Source organism: Aphidius gifuensis, linkage group LG6, assembly GCF_014905175.1.
Source record: "Aphidius gifuensis isolate YNYX2018 linkage group LG6, ASM1490517v1, whole genome shotgun sequence".
In the NCBI taxonomy this organism is placed as follows: domain Eukaryota; kingdom Metazoa; phylum Arthropoda; class Insecta; order Hymenoptera; family Braconidae; genus Aphidius; species Aphidius gifuensis.
In genome coordinates, this window is record NC_057793.1 from 5,728,063 (window position 1) to 5,747,613 (window position 19,551).

Here is a 19,551-nt window from a genome sequence, read left to right on the forward strand (position 1 = left end):
TGATGAATTTTTTCACTTTAAATTGTCTGTTATTGAATGTAAAAAGAATTAGACCATAAAATTAGAAGAAACAGTTTTTTTTAAATACAATTTTATTTGTTGTAAAAAAAAAAAAAATATCCTCGATAATTATTAGAAATTAAATAATTTTTTTTTTCTCTATTGACCGAAATTATTTCAAGCAAAACAATCGACATTGTTAGAGAATTTTTGTTATTATTATTAACCTTGTAATTATTGAAATATTAAAAAAATTTTTTAAATTAAAATTGTATTTATTATTGCTCAATTGACACACTGGTTTTTCCTCTTAAATAATATTTATTAAGTACGACGCTTTTACGTTTTAATTTTTTTTTAAATCTCAAAAGTATTATTCGATGATACATAATTGTATTTCTTACTAAAAATATATTAATTGAGATATTTTTATGGCTCAAAGGAATGCGTCAATATAATATTATTACAATATAATTTGTGGAATTTTTAATCAATGTCATAATAATAGTCATTGTTCTGCTGTTTAATCACAAAACTTTGAATTATTATTTTTTTTCTCTTTTCGTTTTCTCACTTTTGATTAATTCGATTTCTTAAAATTAAATATATAACTGTATTATTGAGTCAAGTCATTTACCAAAATAAAAAAAAAAAAAGTTACAATTTATACATCTTACATTTTAATTTACAATCTATGAGGTACAATATTTTTTTTTATTTTTCGTCTTTTAATTAAATAATATTTATTTATTTTTTTTTCATTTTCTTAAATGATCAATATTAATTTATAAATAAATTTTTATTTATTTATTTATGAAAGATATTTTAAGCGACATGTGATAGTTTTTTTTTTCTTTTTTATAATTATTATAAAAAAATCGTAAAAAATATAATTAACATGGGCGTAATCAACACGCTAAAATATTATTCGTAATTTTACCCCTTCCTTGTCATATAGATAATAGAAAATTTTACAATAAAATATTAATTAAAATACTTTCTCTTTTTTTTAATTTTCGTTATTAATTATTAATATCATGAATTAATATTTCAGTCTTTAACACGTCTTAAATAGCCAGTATAATTTGTTTTATTTGCATGATTTGTAACATGAATTGACATATCAGCCATGTCATCATCTAGTGAATCAATAAAACTAGTAGCAACACGACCTTCATGACGTGTTACTATTTTTCTTTCATTAACTTCTTGCAATAAACGTGATCTTGCACCACGAATTTTTGAAGGACTGCCAATAATCTATCAAACAAATAAAATAAAATAAAATAAACAATCAAAATATATCAACTAAATTATTGAGTTTTTATATTTTTAAATTTATACGAACCTCATGTATTTCATCAGGCATCTTGTAATTTGTCTGTGGTAGATGAAAATCAATTGGTACATTTTCTTCATTTTCAGCAAGCATCATTTTAGCCTGATGTTGTAAAACTGGACTTAAAATATGATTAAAACCAACTGGACTATCGTCATTTTTATTTAATTTAAATTTAAGATCTTCATTTTGTGTATCAGCAGTATTTAATTTTGGTGTTAGCAAAAAACTATTTCTTTTAGCTCTGACATTTTGTACAAGCTGTGTATCTGTACCACGTATATACTCAGCAACTGGTGATTTAACTGTTTTATAACCATAAGCATCATCTAAACCAGTAAAATAATTTTTAGGTTTATTTACTTTTATTTTATTTAATGGTGATGGTGATGGATTGCCTTTGTTTGGAGTTATGAAAAATCTTCTTTTAGCATCAGTGGTAACTGGTGTCTTGTTGTATGAACTGACTTGTCTTGGTGATTGTGAAATAATTGGATCATTTTTTCTTGGTGTTGTTGGTGTTAATTTAATTGTTGATGTTATGTATGACATTGGAGTTGTTTGTTTAGCTGCTGCTGGTGATTTTCTTGTACTTGATAATTGAGAAGACAATAGTTTTGGTGTTTCTTGTTGCTTCAATGATGGTGAAACTGATTGTGGTAATTTTGTCATTGATCTTGTTGGTGTTTGATGATAATTTACATTCAATTTACTTGATGCTAATGATTTTGTTGAACTGCTTGATGATGATGATGATGATGGATAAAGATTTGTTAAAGAACCAATTTTTTTAGCTGAATGTGGAGTTGATGCTTGTAATTTTTGACCTGGTGTTTTAATATTATTATTATTAGGTTTTTTAATAATTTTTTCATCTGTTAAACGTCCAGGTGATTTTGCTCTTGGTGCAACTGCTTTTGTTGGTTTTAATTGTGTTAATTTTGTATTTTCTATAATTTTTTTTCTTGGACTTTTATGTTCGGGTGTTTTAGCTGATAAATCAACACCTGAATCAAAGCTTAGTCTTTTAGTTACAGCACGAATAGTATCTTTATGTTCAGTTAAATAATTATAATAATCTTCTGATTTTTTAATTAATTCAAACATTTCTAATATTTTATCTGATTCAAATGTCGTTGATGTTTCAGATGATGCATTTGATGCTGCGTCAATTTCACGAATTGTTTTTTCAGTTTCATAACAACGTTTACGTTTTTTAGCAACTTCAATCATAATTGTTTTTGTTAAATCATCTTCATCATCTAAAATTGAAGTATCCATTGTATGATAATCAATATCACGACGACTATGACTTTCAAATGTTTCATAACTTGAAGATGTAACATCATCAGATAATTTAACAGCTGGTATTGTATCATCAAGTGATTTTTCTTGATCTTTACATTTTTTTAAAAATTCTTCTTTAGCTGTCCAAACAGCAAAATCAGGAACAGAAAAACTTCTACGTAAATTATTTTTTTTACCACTTGTTGGTGTTGATATTTGTTCACAATATTTTTCAAGACGTATAAATGAATCACCACAAAGTGTATTCGGTGAGCTTGGTGAATTTGGTGAGGCAAATTGTTGTTGTTGTTTATTTTGATATTTTTTATTTGGTGTTGCATTATTTGACAATGCTGTTTTATACAATGGTGATGAATTTATATTTTTTTTATTATTATTTGTTATTAATTTTTTAACTGGTGAAGATTTTGGTGATAAATGAACTTCACTTGTTCTATTATTAGTTGCATTTAACAATGAAGAGCCAAACATTAATGATGGCATTGATTCATCTTGTATATATTGACAAATATCAACATATTTTTTAGTTAAATTATCATCACTCAATGTACAATTTTGACTCATACTATTTTCTTCCATAATTGTCATTAATTTTCTTTTAAAATTATCTGTATTACCAATGTAAGATTGTGATAATCTTGAAAAAAATTCAGTTGGTTTAATACTATCTTCTTCAACTGGTGAATCAATTACTTTTATTAATTTTTTAAGAAATGATGAATTCATTTTAACTGGTTGTTCATTATCATTTTTATCCAACACAATATTTTCATTAACAATTGGTTCTTGTATTTCAACTGATGTTATTGAATTATTATTTTCAACACGTGTAACATCATCATCAGCATCATCATCATCATCGTCTTCACCTGTATTTTTATCTTTAGATGTATCTTGATTTGATAAATCTTTATTTGAGGTTTCAGTTAATTCAACAGATGTTTCAATATTTTTATTCCATTTATCAGTTGAATAATTACTTGATAATGATGATGTTTCAGATGTTATTTGTTTATCATTAACATTATTATTTGTTTGTGCACTGTAGTATGATGTTTCAGATGAACTACGTGATTGTATATCATAAAAACGTCCAGCAAGAATTGATGAATGTGCACTGCTGCTTACTGAATTATTATTATCTCTAAATGACATTGTTGATAATTTTGCTTTACGTTTTTCTAAATTTATTATGTCTTTGCATAGACATGTGTTTGTATGACGATAACTGCAACCCATAACATGATATTCACGTTCATTTTGCGTTGATGAACCGGTATCATCGCGTCTGCTGCTCACCTCACCCAGTATACATACATCAGCATCATCATCAGAAGAAGAGGAAGAAGACGACAAATCAATACATGATGTATCACCTTTAAGAATAATATAATTGTTATAATTTATTTAATAAAGCTTGGAAAAATATTTTATTTTTTACATTAAAAAAATAAACAAATGCCTTGACCAGGTTTAGATTCATCAAAGGATTTTTTTATTTTTTTTTATGAAAGCAAAGCTAACGAGACTATTTAGGATACGAACTATATGCTAATTTATTCGCATTTACCTGAATAAGTCAAGAAAGTTGCCAGACTCGTGTTTATTAACTTGTTTGTTAGAAAGATGCAAAAAAAAAAAAAAAAACTAACCTTTAGCATTGATTGTGTCAGTGTTATTTTGTCCCCTCCGATGAGAATGATCCATTGTATTTATTCTGACTCAATCAAAATTAATTAACAATAATAGACGATACTTAATTATTATTTATTATCATAAATATTTATAAATGATGCTTGCAACGTATTATAATTTTCGTAGTAAAAATAAAATTGTAAGCTGGATTGTTTTACAAACACATTGATACACACCCACACGGTTATGCTGCCGCCAACGTGTTTTTTTTCAAACTTGACAATGTTGCCAACTTGAGTTAAGTCAACTTTCGCCATTTTTAATTTACCAAGTTTACCAACACTCCGGTAGAGAATACTCAAAATTTGAAATTAGCATATTAAAAATGTAATTAAAATTTGAAATTAACATTTAAAAATTTAATTAAAATTATGAATAATGTTTCTATTTAAATATTTATTTTTATCCAATTGTTATTTTTGCTTAAAAAAAAAAAATTATATATTTTTATTATTCGTTATTTAATTAATATAAAATAAACATCGTTATATTTGTTTCAATTTCAATTATGTATTTTTCTTATTATTTTTTATGACATTAAATTTTTGTGATACATAATTTTTCAAAAGATCCTTGTCAAAGATAAAACGCGTCAATGATTGATCACCAATGCCAGACAACACATTGACAAATTTAGCCATTTCATTGATACTTTTCATCTGATCTTTCAGCAACATATCGATGATAAAATCACTGGTTATTTGATCTTTGTGTTTTTGAGCGATTACCTCAGCTGCAACAAGTTCATCAGCGACACTCATTTCCAAATCGAGTGCAATCTTCAAGAAGAAATTTTAAAAATAATTTTAAAAGCTTTTAGCATATTTAGATGAGTCAAATTTACAGTAAAATTTCAAATATGAACTTAAAATATCAGCACAAACATTTTTACAAATTTTATTTTTTCAATTGTCATTCTCAATAACCCAGATAATTTTAATAATTTAATAATTTAATTTGACAGAAAATAAAATTAATCAGTGTACCTTAAATGCATTGAGAGGACATTTCCAATCTTGATCATTTGGTGGATTTATTGTACACAGGTTGACAGTACCTCCTCTAATTTTTATGTAATTTTTAAGTATCAGCGCGTGTTCATGTTCTTCATGATGCATTTGTAAAAAAAATGACTCACATCCTGGTAATGCAACGTCAACACGACCAAAATATGATGCCTAACAAATTGATAATAAACATTAATATATATAAAATTCATATTTTTGATAAAAATAATCTACCATTGATAAATAATTATAAAAAGCTTTGAATTCCATATTTATTTGTTGATTCAATGCAGCTTCAATTTCAGGATGAAAATTATATTGAGTTTTATTATCTGAAGGCCATTTTTTAATTTTTCCATCACAATTTGTTTCTGTTTTATTTTCAGTCTTATTTATTTCATTATTAACTTGATATATTTTTTTATAATAACGTCTTTGATTTATTGAATTTAAATTAGCTGGGTATTTTAAATTTGACAATAATTTTGTATATAAATTATTATTTTTATTAGTAGCTACATATTTAAATAATTTATTAATAAACATTTTATTTTTTTTTATATATTTTAAATGTGTCAAATAGCTCGTTAAATAAAAATATTTTTTCAAGTATAATAAACGAGGAAATATTTATTTATAAAAACAAGGAAAATGATTAAAAAAAAAAAAGTTTTAAAAATAACAGCTGATAAGTGATGGACTTCATGTCTATTAATAGAAAAATTATTTCATTTTTTTTATTTTTTTAAATCAATTTTTATTTATTAAAAATGATTTGATGATTAAATAATACATTGGATGATTACATAATTATTAAATTACTTAATTCTCTTTTAAAAATTACAAAATAATAAGAAAATTTTTTTTTAATTTCAATATGTATCGATAGATTACTTGACCGTGAAATTTTAATTTTTATCTTCAAGTATATTATATTATATTTGTCGTTAATAATCATGTGTTATATAAGTAAAAGAAATTATTCGTTAATATGTTTATCAAACATATAAACACCAAGACCTTCACCGACGCGTTCAAGGTTTGTGATATGATCAGCAAGTTCCTTGATTGATTCAACCTGTTCTGGTAAAAATTCACTTTCCAAAAAATCTTCAAAGTGTGCATCATTATGAGTTGATGCCAATCCATGAAGTTCCAATAAACTCTAAAAAAATTATACAAATTATTTTTAATTATTTAAATTGTTTAATTTATTTAATTGATAAAATAATTGCGATAATTTTCCACCAGATATTCCTTTTTTTTTTTGTCATTAGAAATTATTTTGTTTACGTAATAAAATTCTTGAAATAATAAAATTAAAAAAATAAAATAGTCATGTTACAATCGCTTCATCTCAAATGACACTATTTAAATTAATTTCCAATGAATTTATATTCTAAAAAAAATTCTTTATATTTTCATATTTATTAAAAAAAATATTTACAATTTATAAAATTATTGTTAAATTAACAAATGTAAATTGATAAAAAAAGCAAAAAATAACTGGAGGAGCTGGGGGTCGATCCCAGGACTTCTCGTATGCGAAACGAGCACTCTACCACTGAGTTACACCCCCATTTCAAATTTTATAAATATCAAAGCTTTGCCATATGTATTATTTAAAAAAAATAAACGAAAAAAACAAAAACTTACAGTATTAACTATTTTTTCAAGATCCAATGCAGCTGACATAGCTTCTTTTGCTGTAGCCCAAGTTGTTTGTTCAGGAGCTTTGACATCTTTGAATACAACAGTACCACCTCTTTTATTTTGATATGTTATCAATTTCATAGCATGTTCACGTTCTTCATCTGATGATTTTTTAAAATAATCATGTAAACCTGGAAGTGCAACGTCACTTCTTGCAAAATATGATGCCTAAATTTTAAAAAAAAAACAAAATTTATAAATTAAATAAACAAATCAATTATAGTTGATAATATTTTTTAATTTATTTTTTATTATTTTTAAATTACGTCTTACCATGGAAAGATATACATAACTCGAATACAATTCCAAATTAATTTGCTTATTGATACCAGTTTCACACTGCTCGTGAAAATTTTGTCTTACTAAACTCATTTTTAATTATTTCACTGTTAATACAAATTACAAGTTTATTTTTTTCGATGCTACAATATGCTACAAGTATATTTTTTTTCGATGCAATTGGGTCGATTGTTGCTTAGACACTGGCCTGTGTCGACAATCCTTTTGGAAATATATATTATAAATCCACGACGCAATAACACACACGTTTAGACATGCGCTTTGCAAACCAACAATTTTGTCAGTTCTTATCAAAAGCAGATACAAATTAATTATAAAAAAAAAAAAGCCACAAATATATCTGCTATATTTAGATTGTATTTTTATTTTTTTTTCCACTCGATTAACCACTTGATAGACAAATGATAATGACCAGGAGAAAATATATTAAGACAATCGGTTTTAAACAAAGCAAATTTTAAAAATATTCTTTTTGTTATTGTATCAAAAAGACACGATCACTTTGAATGATCATAACTGATATAAATTGATTGCTAATTATGTAGAAAAAAACCTTTATATTAATAACGAAATTTTTAATAATAATTAATAAATTATTTTTTTCTAAATAGATAATTATTTTCTATAGAAATTTTTTAATTGTTCATTGTTGTGTTTATTAACACGTGAGTAAAAACAAACCGCGTATTTTATTTTAAACCAATGAAAATTCATACTGATATGATAATTATGCGTTAGAATGATTTGATTGGCTTATGGTTAGTTCATGTTCTACTGATGATGATGTCGCTTGTGTACGACAAAAATAACACACACATTCACATAAACATCACCGAGTGATTATTATTATTAAGTTGAAACATCACTATCAAACGACACTGTCATACACTGCCACTTGATAATTAATTAAATAAATAAATATAAATATTATAAATTAATTTGTACTTGATAGTACAATGACATTGTGAATTCAATAATTTTTTTTTTAAATCATAAATCATGAATTTATATATCAAAAGTAAATAAAAACAACAAATTGTCAATGTCAACAGTGTGTAGATAAATATTCATAAATAATAAACAAATTGAAAAAAAAATTAATTGGATTAATTTAAACATTGAAATGATAAGAATACAAATATGTAAAATTATATTTATATTTTTGGAGGCAATTATTATTCAAGTTTCGTCAACAACACACTGGGTTGTCACTGAAAATGGAAGAATACAAGCACAGGTTTGTTTATCTATTTGTTTATCATCATAAATGATAAATAAAAATTATATAAATATATAATTTAATAGTAATATTAATATGATAAATAATATATTTATTGTTGATGATTTTTTATGATATTTATTGTGTTAAATAATTACAGAGGGCATCGGTTTTTTATACTGAAAAACCACATGATTTACCAGGTTTTTTGGAGCAAGAAAAACGTATGAATGATGTTAAATTATTATATCAAAAAATAATGGCTAGGAAAGTTGGGTTAGACAGTCAAATGGCTGTATTAAATTCAATTGGTGATCTTGAAAGTTGGCTTCAATCATCAAATCCAGAATGTATATCAAATAAAAAGCTACTAGATGAATTTGATTTTTATGCCAGCGTAGCAACTGATGGTGGTTATCGTAAAGGCATATCGTAAGTTGTTTAAAAAAAAATTAATTAATTTACAATATTTAATGAATATCAAATTAATTTTTTTATATAGAAAAAAGGATTATTTATTAGATGGAATTCCAAATGAGGGAAAACTTAAAATACCTGATTGTAAAAAAACATTTCCACTTGAATTTAGTATACATACATTTGAACATCTCAGTGTAAGTATTTACACAAAAATAAATAAATAAATAAACTGATAAGATAAGATAAGAAAAAAAAAAATTATTCAACATAAAAAATGGTATGTTAAATTTATATTTTAATTATTCATTTATATATATTATGAAAAATTATTTTCTAGGCAATGAAAAATCGAAAAAATTTAACTCAACATGAAGAAAAAGATTTGATAAAGTATCTTCCACCAGGAACAGATTTAAATAAATTTGGTCATCAAATTTATTATGGTTTAAGTCGTAATAATACATCATGGATACATTTAAATTTAGCAGCAATATATTGGCGTGTACGTGGTAATGCATATGAAGCACTTGAATGTTCACGTCGTGCAATTGTAACATCACCACATGAATATCGTGATATACCATTATTAACAACTGGTGGTATACTTCATGCTTCAAAACATTCAGCAGAAGCTGCAATAATATTACATGCTGCTATTGAACATGCACCAGATCAAAGTCATCAACATTTAGCACTTGGTCATGTTTATGCTATTTTAGGATTTTACAGTCAATCAATTGCTTGTTATGATAATTCATTACGTTTAACACCATCAATGGAACAAGCTAAACTAGCTAAATTTGTTATTCATTGTTGTCAAAGTTTAGAAGATTCGCTTACAGCATTACACAAGTTTGTTAATTATCATCATAACAATGAGCTGGATGTTAAATTAATATTTAAATGTTCATTAAACTTTGATTTTATTATTTATTTTACAGAAGATTGGATGACATTGTATCAGAGCTAAATGCACAACAAAGTGATTATGCTGAGATGCTTAAACTTGAACAAAAAATATTATGTGAATTGGGTGATAAGATGAGCAGGTATGATAATATTATCATAATATTTATCAATTGATGTTGATTAATTGATTATTTTAATTTTTTTACAACAAGATTGGGACCAGTTATAATAAATCAAGGACAAATGTGCATACAACAACAAGATCAACCGTCATTATCATGTAAAATTATAAATGATAATCAAATATTTGCACGTAATCTTGAATTAGACATTGGAATAAGTTTAAAACAATTAAAAAATGTTGAAAGTCAAGTTGAAAAAATTAATGATTTAATGACAAACTCAAAAGTTTTATATCGTAAGTATATTTTAAATTAATTTTGTAAATAAAAAATTATTTTATTTGATTATTTATTTTTAGCATTGGATGAAGAAACAAATGATGAAAAAAAAATAGAAGGTTATTCAGTTTTTATGGAACCAATTATTCCACAAAAATATCATAATTATGAAATTAAAAAAAGTAAAGAATTATTTGAAAATAAAAATTGGCCAGATTCATCAGAATGTAATAAAAAATCATTATTATTAGATGATAGTAAAGAATATGTAGAAATATATTTACCACCAGAAAATAAAGGCTATGCAACTCGTGTATTTGTGAATGAATTAATTGGCATTGATCCAGACAAAGAACACACACTGCCTTGGTATCCACCAGTATGTCAACCACCTGATACTTACAATGAAAAATTTATTAGCCAAGCATTGCTCAAGGCAACATCTACCGGAAATCATTTACCAGAAAGAAATTTAGCATCACATCTTAAATATTTAGTTAAAAATGCTGAACTTGCTGAAATTGGACAGAGAATATTAACAGCAACAAAAACAAAAGTTGGACCACCGTGGGTACTTGCAATGTTGTCATCTCTGCATTGGCGAGTTGTTGGAAAGCCAAGAAATGCATTAGATTGTTTAAAATTAGCATTAAATACAGTACCAAATAGATTTAAAGATGTTCCATTAGTTAGCATTGGTGCTATTGGACATAAAGTTGGTTTAATTGATGATGCTATTAAGGCTGTAAAAGAAGCAATAAGAATTAATCCTATTGAGGTAATAAATCATTCGAAAAATCAACTGAATAATATTGTTTTTTAATTTAATTTTTAATTATTATTTTATCTAGCCAATGACAAATTATTTGTATGGAGCATTACTTAATGCTAAAGGGAATTTAACAGGTGCAATTCATCATATAAAACAAACACTGAGAGTTGAGCCAGATGCTGTTGGTAGTGGTAGAGCATTGATGTTGTTGAGATCAATTATTTGCCAAAAAAGAATAAATAGTAAACGTGCAGGTATTTAGCAATAAATTTTATTTCACTAATTGTTTATAATTTATTTTTGTTTTGTTAATTATTAATTTAAATAATTTATTGTAGAAAAAAATATTGACAATATTGAAAGCTGTGGATTGTCGTATTCATCATCAGAAATTATTGCAAAACATGAACTGCAGGATGGTGATACAGTTCTTTGTCTTGGTGATGGTTCAGACTGCAAACCTCTTCAATGCTTTTCAATGAAAATGAATTCTGACGATACATCAGATTGATATATTAATTTTAATAGTAAAAAATAAAATTTTATACATCGTTGAAGTTTTAAAAAATCAATTTAATTGATTTAAATAAATTATAGAAATCAATTTACATATCGAATGACTTTGTCATACATTTTTTTAATTGTCATATTTTTTATTATTCATGTATACATTATTATAAATAAAGCAATCTTAAATTTTAATTTTATTCTCTTTGGTATATGTTTTCTTGAATTTTTTCTTGTCTTGATACAGCTACCAGGACTTGTGAAGATGAGTCTCATAATGATAGTATTCAAGTGGCTGTTTTACCAGCTTCCTGGACATTTATGGAGATGATAATTATTTTAGACACTAAGTAAAAATTTAACATAAATTAATAAAATCGAATTTATTCATTTTTTTAATTTTTCTAAACAAACAGAATTTTAGAAATGAATTAAACAATAAATTAGAGAAAAATATAAACGACTTTGAATACGAAAATCATATTAAATAAATTAAATAATAAAAAAAAAAAAACATCACGTATTTATTTGAAAAATAAAACTTTAAGGCTTTGACTTTAGCAAATCGATTTAAAAGTTCTTAATAGAAAAAAAAAAATAAACTTTATTGATTCAAGAAAAGTTCAACGAAACATATAATTTTTTTTCTACCGTAAAAAAATAAAAATACATTTTTTTTTTTTATAAATCAATAATAAATAAAAAAAATTATTATAATTTACTAATAAATTTATTTTAAATTTTCTAAATTAAATATATGGAATATAATTAATAATTTTTGCAAGTTTAAATTTTTAAAAATAAATGAAATCTTTAATCATTATAATAATACTTTTTTTTACGTCAATAAATATATGTAAATAAATCTTTACAAATTATAATTTTAATTACTATATTTTTTACTTAAAAAAATTAAAAAATTTTCTTTTATTACTTTTAATTTTTTCAATATTAAATAAGAATGTTTTATTTTTCTTTCATTTATCTTGTTTAATTATTTCTATAATCAATTAGCATTTATTTTATATAATTAAATTAAATTTACAAAACAAATAAACATTTATCGTAAAAATAAATTTGAAATAAATTGAAATTATCTCAATTAAAATTAACGGTAATAAAATAAAAAGCAAATGATTTATTTAAATTTAATTTTATAAAAATTAATTCTTCAACTATATTGCAATATAATTTATATGTTTTTTTTAAAAATAGTTGTGTTAATGAATCCCCATAATAGCCGCTGTCACACGCACAAGAGTCATATGTCTAATCTTGAGCAGTGGCCAGCAGCTGCATTAGGGTTCAAATAATAATCTCCATAATTTGATGATGTCAAATTGTTGATTCCATTTCACTTTTCACTATAAATAACAAGAAAAAAAAAATGCAATCTGAACTTTAATTTTCAACTTGAGCTTATTAATCAGTTTTTTGTTAATAAATTTTTTAATTTTCTAAATTAAAATGTCAATAAGTTCAAGTTGTAAATATAATCAGGCCACTAGATCTATGTCGTATTATCAAAAATATAAATAATAAATAAATACAGTATACTCTTGGCCAGGTCAAACAACCATAAGGTATAGTAAAAGATAAAAAAAATAAAATATTAAAGAAAAGCTTAGTGTCAATATCGAACGTTCAGTAGAAATAACTTATGAGAATTGACATCTGGAGGTGCTATAGAATCTTCTATTTTTTTATTTATGGATAATTCATCGTCTTCGATCTTTTCATGCGGGGTTGGCATACAATTATTTTATACTCGGCCTCAATCACGATATAGATTCTTTTTTTTTTTTCGAAACAAAATATCTCTTCTAGGCTTTTTTTAAATTTCATAAAATATTTGAATTAATTTTATTTATATTTGCTTGTTAATTGTAAATTGAAAATTTCACAGCCATATTTTACTAAAAGAATTTGTTGTATTTAAAAAGAAAATCATTTGAAGATAATTTATATTTTTTTTCTAACCGAGATACTAATTTTTATACAATTTTTTCATTTTCAATTTTTTTTGTGTACATGAATTAGCTTTATTTATATTTATTTTTCCAATAAAACATCAAACATATTTATTTTGTATCAAAAAAATTGATAAATTTAAAAAGTAAATTATTTGCTGATAATTTATATTTTTTTTCAAACTAAAATATCAATTTATCTTCACTTTTTTTTCAATTTTAAATTTAATTAAATACTTGAATTATTTTAATTTATATTGGTCTATAAAATATTATTAAAAAATTAAATAAATTAAACTTAAAAAAAAAGTTATTTTACAAATAATTAAAATTTCTTTTTTCAGTCAAAATATCATTCTTTACACTTTTTAAATTTTTAAATGTTTTTTGTCCAATATACTCTGATTAATTTTTATTTTCAAGTCTATAAATTATTTATTTAAAAATTGAAACATATTTAATTTAGAAAAAAATTAATTCAGCTTGTTGAAAAATATTTTTCAGGCAATTTACATTTTTAGATTCGATTTGCTCGTTAAATTTTGAATTTTTTAAAATTTATTTTTCCATTCCACGATCTTTTAATTTATCGCCAATTGTTAATAATTAATTAAATGAAAATGCTATTATTTAAAAAAAAAAAAAACACTTCACAATCGAATAGTAATAATTATATTCACTGATAATACGTATTGTTCACAAGTACCCAGAACAACTGTCGGTGAATTCACTTTTCACCCTTGATTATATACTACCACCTCACGTGGTCACTCTATCAACTGACCAATCAAACATCATCTATCTATACCCCCAACCAATGAGCTTTCAAATAACAACCATTAAACATACACGTGTATCACAAAAAAAAAATTAAATAAGGCCAAAATACTTATGCAATAGTAGTAACTAAAAGAATTAATAATTTTTATTTTATCATTTTATAAAAAAAAACTGTCGTTCTTTTTCTATTGATTGTACTCATTTTATTTTTTTTCTTATTTAATTATTTCTATAATTTTACTGTGCAGCTTTTTCAAGAATTACCAAATTATTTTACAATTAATTTATAAATTAAATATCAAATTTTTAAATAAATTTTATCTTTTAATTTTTTTTTTTTTTTTTTGGACAACAATAGTATTTTTATTGGGAAAATAAAAAAAAAATTACACGATAAAATAATTACATGCATTGAAGTCACGTTGAATCCATAAAAATGTAAAAAAAAAATTTTGCAAATCACAAATTGATCTAGATAATTATCTTACCGTGATAAGTAGATATTACGATTTTTTCTTGACCTTACTTTTATTCCAAAAAATAATCATAAAAAAGTATTTTAAAAATTCTCTAACAATGTATTTCAATATTTCGTTATTTAATTTTATAAAAATATAATTTATTTATAATTAAAATTAAAAAATAATGTAATTTGATATTTTTTTTTCGTTGAAAATTAACATTTTGTTTGCGATTTTTTTGTAGTTTGACATTGAGCACGACGATATGATAAAGCACATTGATCGAATCTATAATAAAGATGGAATGTAAGCTTGAAAAATAAAAATAAAAAGAATAGAATATCCCTGTTTTGAATATTATACAATATACCAACAATAACTGTATGTTGTAATGCTAGCCAAATAAGCTTCAACGTAACTTTGAAGGATTCAGCTTAGCTACCCTCTTTAAATAATAAAAAAAAAAAAAAAAACAACTCACGTCTGACCTGACATTTGGACTTACTACTGATTAATTCTCAATTATAATTTCTTCATTATTATTATCATAATTATCAATTAAATTACATTATAACTTGAAAAAAAAATTAAAAAAGAAGTAGTCTTAAATTTTTTTTATAATTATTATATTAATAATATTGTACCTGGTATTGTTGTAAATAATTTATAAATCTTCAATTGATGATAATATAGGAAACCACCTTAAGTTTATGTCATATTTCATATTTCAATTGAACAATGAAATAAGACAGAAACATAAGACGGCTTGCCTATTTTTTATTTCACTAAAATGTTTATTCTTCATGATGATTGTCATATTAATTTTTTAAAATATCATTTTCTCCTGATATCCAGTGAATCCAACTGCAAATTTTAATTATAAAATTGATATGAATATTAATTATTTTACTACTGTGCCAATTATCAGTTACAGTGCAGTAAAATTTTTAATTTTTTTAACAAAATTCATTGATGATAAATCATGTGATAATGTAGATATTTATAAATTTAAAATTTGAATAATTAATTTTGTTTTATTAAATAATAAATATATTTTTATTACAAATTTGTTATCTATATGTGTTTAATTATAAATCGATTAAATCCATGTTGTATTGGGTTTGAGGTAGGGACATATGACGCTTTTAAATAGCCAATACAATATACGACGTATTGAGTTGCATAAGAAACCTTTTAAATTTTCAAACGAGTAAACTGGATTAATCCCGACCACCCTCTCAAGAAGCCTTGTTTAATACATTGGCGTAGTCCGATTCTTTTTCATATCTAATTTCACATTTAAACATGTATTTTTTTTTAACAAATTTATTTTACATATATAAATTAGAATTATTTATAATTTAAAATTATTATTTAATAAATTTAACATATATAACCAAGTAAAAAGTAAGTTTAAAAAAAAATTAATATCAATGTTTTAATGGTTGAAAATTAATTTATTTCAAAGTTGGAAAAAAATTTTTAATGTATTTTTATGTAAAATTATTTTTAAAATTAATACATGCATGTAATTTTTTGGGTTGTTTTTATTTATTTTTATTTATTTTTATTCATTTTTAAATTGTTGTAGTTAGAAAGTTGATGAAAAAAAATACATGTTATTTATAAATAAAGAGGAAAAATTTAAAAAAGCGCTTGTGATATTTTTTAGATACTAAGAATATGTATTGAGTTTACAAAAGCTCACTCAATAATGCAGTACATTTTTACCCTACATGGTTATATTCACTGTAGTATTCTTTTCAGAGAGCTTACCTTCGAGCTTTTTTTTTTTTTTATAACACTTTTTTACCGGCTTTTATATATACCAACCACTCACTGCTCTTATCGACCGACAAACTGTAAATAATAATTTTCTTTTTAGATTAAAAATTTAAAATAAAAACAATGAGTAAATTAAATAATGATTATTGATAATTATTTTATTATCAAGATTAAGAAAATTAAAATAGTAAAAACGATTATTTTAAATGATATTTATATTTTAAATGATCTTGCAATAATTTTTGAAATTTATAAAAATTTTTACAGTATTTTTAAAAGTTTAAAAATTAAATGTTTAATTTAATTTATAATTTAAAAAAAATTAATATTTCATATAAATTATTATTTTTTTCTTTGTTATAAAATACAAAAAATATTAATTTTAAAAATCAATTTATAACAAAAATATTTTATTTTTTCTATTGATAATTATTTATAATTAAAAAAAATAATTGAAATATATTTTAATACATGCTTTGTTTTTTAGTTAATGCATTAACATAATGAATAATTTAAATTTGAGTTGAATGTTTTTTCAAATAAATAATAAAGTTTAATTATTTATCCTAGTTAATCCAGTGGGCCGATGGTTAAGTCGTCAAGAGCCCAGCCTACAGAGCTTGTAGGTCTCGGGCTCAAATCCTACTTTTAGTTAACTATATTGATATTGGATATAAATATTGTCTTCTGAATTGAGATCAAATGTATATATGAACACTGATTGGTATTCTAATTCTCTCTGGTGTTTGGGGTAAATATAATCCAGCATAGACCACGTGAACTACGCACTTGGTCTACGCCAGAAAATATCTGCCCTAAACAGTAAACACTGGTTACCTCTTTTTATTTTTTTTAAAAAAAAGATAACACACTTACACATATTCTCTATCTCTTTTTCACAATTATGGATGACAACTATTATTTTTATAATAGGAGATTTAATTAATTTAATTGATGATATTATACAAAAAAATTCTTATGTCAATTATTCAAATAGTTTTAATATTTAAAAAAAGCTTGTGCTTATTTAAATTTTTCGTACAATAAATTACAAATAAATTTTCGATGAAATTAAAATAAACTGTTCAATTATTTTAATTAAAATAAAAAAATTATTATTTCAATTATTCAAATAATTTTAATATTTAAAACAAGTTTGAGCCAATTTAAAAAATTTCCGCAGTAACTTCTATACATGTTTCATCAAAGTAGAAGTAAACAATTTTTTTTTTCTATTCCACTAACCGTCATTTGATATTCTACAAACTTTACGCTAACAAAAAAAAAAAAAAAATGAATTTAAGATTAACTATATCATGTTTTAAATATTTATTATTTTTTAAAAATAGCCAAGATAAAAATAATCAAACAATAAGTTCATTAACTAGGTTAAATTATTTTTAAAAACTGGTTGTTGTAATACTTTTTTTTTTCGTTATAAAAAAAATATAAAAGTTTGAAGTTTATGTTGATAAATTTGAGGGATGATTTCCAAAGATAGAATAATATTTTTTTATAGTCGTTTTATATTAAATTCGGGTCACTGTGGTTAACAGCAATCAGGGGAAGCCAAGGCCACGTCATTTGTTCAATCCAAATTATCTCTTTGTACTTATATTTTATAAATTGCACCTTTTGTATAATTTGGATCGATGACTCTGCAGCTTCAAAAAAAATTTAAACACTCAATTTATCGCTGTCAATTCACCATTCAATTTTTTATCAATACCCCTTGACTTACATATCTCCTTTGTAAATTTTTTAACCCTTAAACAAAAAAGATAAAATTCAATTTATTCAAGTAAAATTTATAAAACACTTTTATTCAAATTTACAAAATAAAAAATATTTATAAAAATAAATTTAATTATATTTTTCAAGCATTTATAATATAATAAACTATTTGGAAATATTAAATTTAATAATACAAGTGATTTTTTTATTTATATTTTAATTTATAGAAAAAGAAAACACATTGACCTAATTTTTTATTTGATTTTTTTTTTCTCCACTTTGAGTGATCGTTTTCCATTCATTGCTTGGCAACTCAATTCATCATAGTCATTTTTTTTTTAATTTTACAATAATTCAATTTAACCTTTGCACTGATTTTTTTTCTAATAAAAAAATCAATAAATCGAATTAAAAAAAAATAATAAAATTGAGTATTTAAATAAACGTTTAATACGTATTTTTAATTAAATTTTTTTGAACATTTTCTATTAATTACTTGGCAAGTCATCATGGTCATTTTTTTTTTTTTTTTTTTAAATTAACAATAATTCAATTGAACCATTACACTAATGATTTGTTCAAAATAATATGAAAATTAATTATTAATAAATCTAGTATAAAAAAAAAATTAATTTCAAATAGTAAAAATATGAAAATAAAAAATTAAAATATATTTTTAATAAAAAAATTTAATTAGTAATTAAAATTTAAATTTACAATAATTAAATTCAACCATTTAACTGATAATAATTTTAAAATATCAAAAAAAAAAAAAATTAATTATTTAGTATTCTAGTATGAATAAATTAATTTACAAAAAAAAAAAAAATAATAAAAATGTAAAAATATTTTGATAATTATTTTAATAAAAAAATGAATTTAATAATATTTATTTATTAAAAATAGTTGTGTTATTTTTAATTGTATGTGCCTGTCGCAGTGTACAGAAGGCCAGACTACGAGACGACTGAGAAAAGTGTATATACACACTATATGAAATGAAATTGTGAATGACGTGAATGCAGGTCACCGGGTCATGTTGCATCGTTCTCAATCGCTATTTTTTTCAATGGGATTTTATTTATGAATTTTAGCCATTATACCAGATCTTTTATTTATTTATTTATTAAACTAAGGCAAGTGCATCAACAGTACATCCTCATACATCTTGGATATATATTTATTATGCAATTTCACCACTTCAGTTGCCTAAAAAATTAAAATAAAAAAA

The 19,551-nt window shown here is 23.1% G+C and overlaps 4 protein-coding genes and 1 non-coding gene across 5 annotated transcripts; 1 reads left to right on the plus strand and 4 right to left on the minus strand.

The window, feature by feature from the left end:
• Positions 1-831: 831 nt before the first annotated feature.
• LOC122859023 lies at positions 832-4,521 on the minus strand. The gene is made up of 3 exons (XM_044162348.1): positions 4,300-4,521; positions 1,349-4,023; positions 832-1,260 (listed from the first exon to the last, which is right to left on the minus strand). The coding sequence occupies exons 1-3, from the start codon at positions 4,352-4,354 to the stop codon at positions 1,051-1,053; spliced, it is 2,940 nt and encodes a 979-aa protein (XP_044018283.1). The 5' UTR covers positions 4,355-4,521; the 3' UTR covers positions 832-1,050.
• A 351-nt stretch (positions 4,522-4,872) lies between these two features.
• On the minus strand, positions 4,873-5,739 carry LOC122859708 (soma ferritin-like; the record flags this gene model as incomplete). Its single annotated transcript, XM_044163393.1, has 3 exons — positions 4,873-5,121; positions 5,329-5,520; positions 5,584-5,739. Coding segments are annotated over 3 exons (597 nt in total), but the record flags the coding sequence as incomplete, so codon positions are not given.
• A 92-nt stretch (positions 5,740-5,831) lies between these two features.
• On the minus strand, positions 5,832-7,579 carry LOC122859025 (soma ferritin-like). Its single transcript, XM_044162349.1, has 3 exons — positions 7,336-7,579; positions 7,006-7,230; positions 5,832-6,514 (listed from the first exon to the last, which is right to left on the minus strand). The coding sequence occupies exons 1-3, from the start codon at positions 7,432-7,434 to the stop codon at positions 6,329-6,331; spliced, it is 510 nt and encodes a 169-aa protein (XP_044018284.1). The 5' UTR covers positions 7,435-7,579; the 3' UTR covers positions 5,832-6,328.
• Trnaa-cgc lies at positions 6,857-6,928 on the minus strand. Its single transcript has one exon. It is a non-coding gene; the product is annotated as a tRNA-Ala (tRNA).
• Positions 7,580-8,086: 507 nt separating the features above from the next.
• On the plus strand, positions 8,087-11,785 carry LOC122859026 (tetratricopeptide repeat protein 17). Its single transcript, XM_044162350.1, has 9 exons — positions 8,087-8,599; positions 8,742-9,013; positions 9,084-9,195; positions 9,339-9,853; positions 9,943-10,050; positions 10,123-10,328; positions 10,392-11,089; positions 11,163-11,337; positions 11,422-11,785. The coding sequence occupies exons 1-9, from the start codon at positions 8,486-8,488 to the stop codon at positions 11,592-11,594; spliced, it is 2,373 nt and encodes a 790-aa protein (XP_044018285.1). The 5' UTR covers positions 8,087-8,485; the 3' UTR covers positions 11,595-11,785.
• Positions 11,786-19,551: the final 7,766 nt, after the last annotated feature.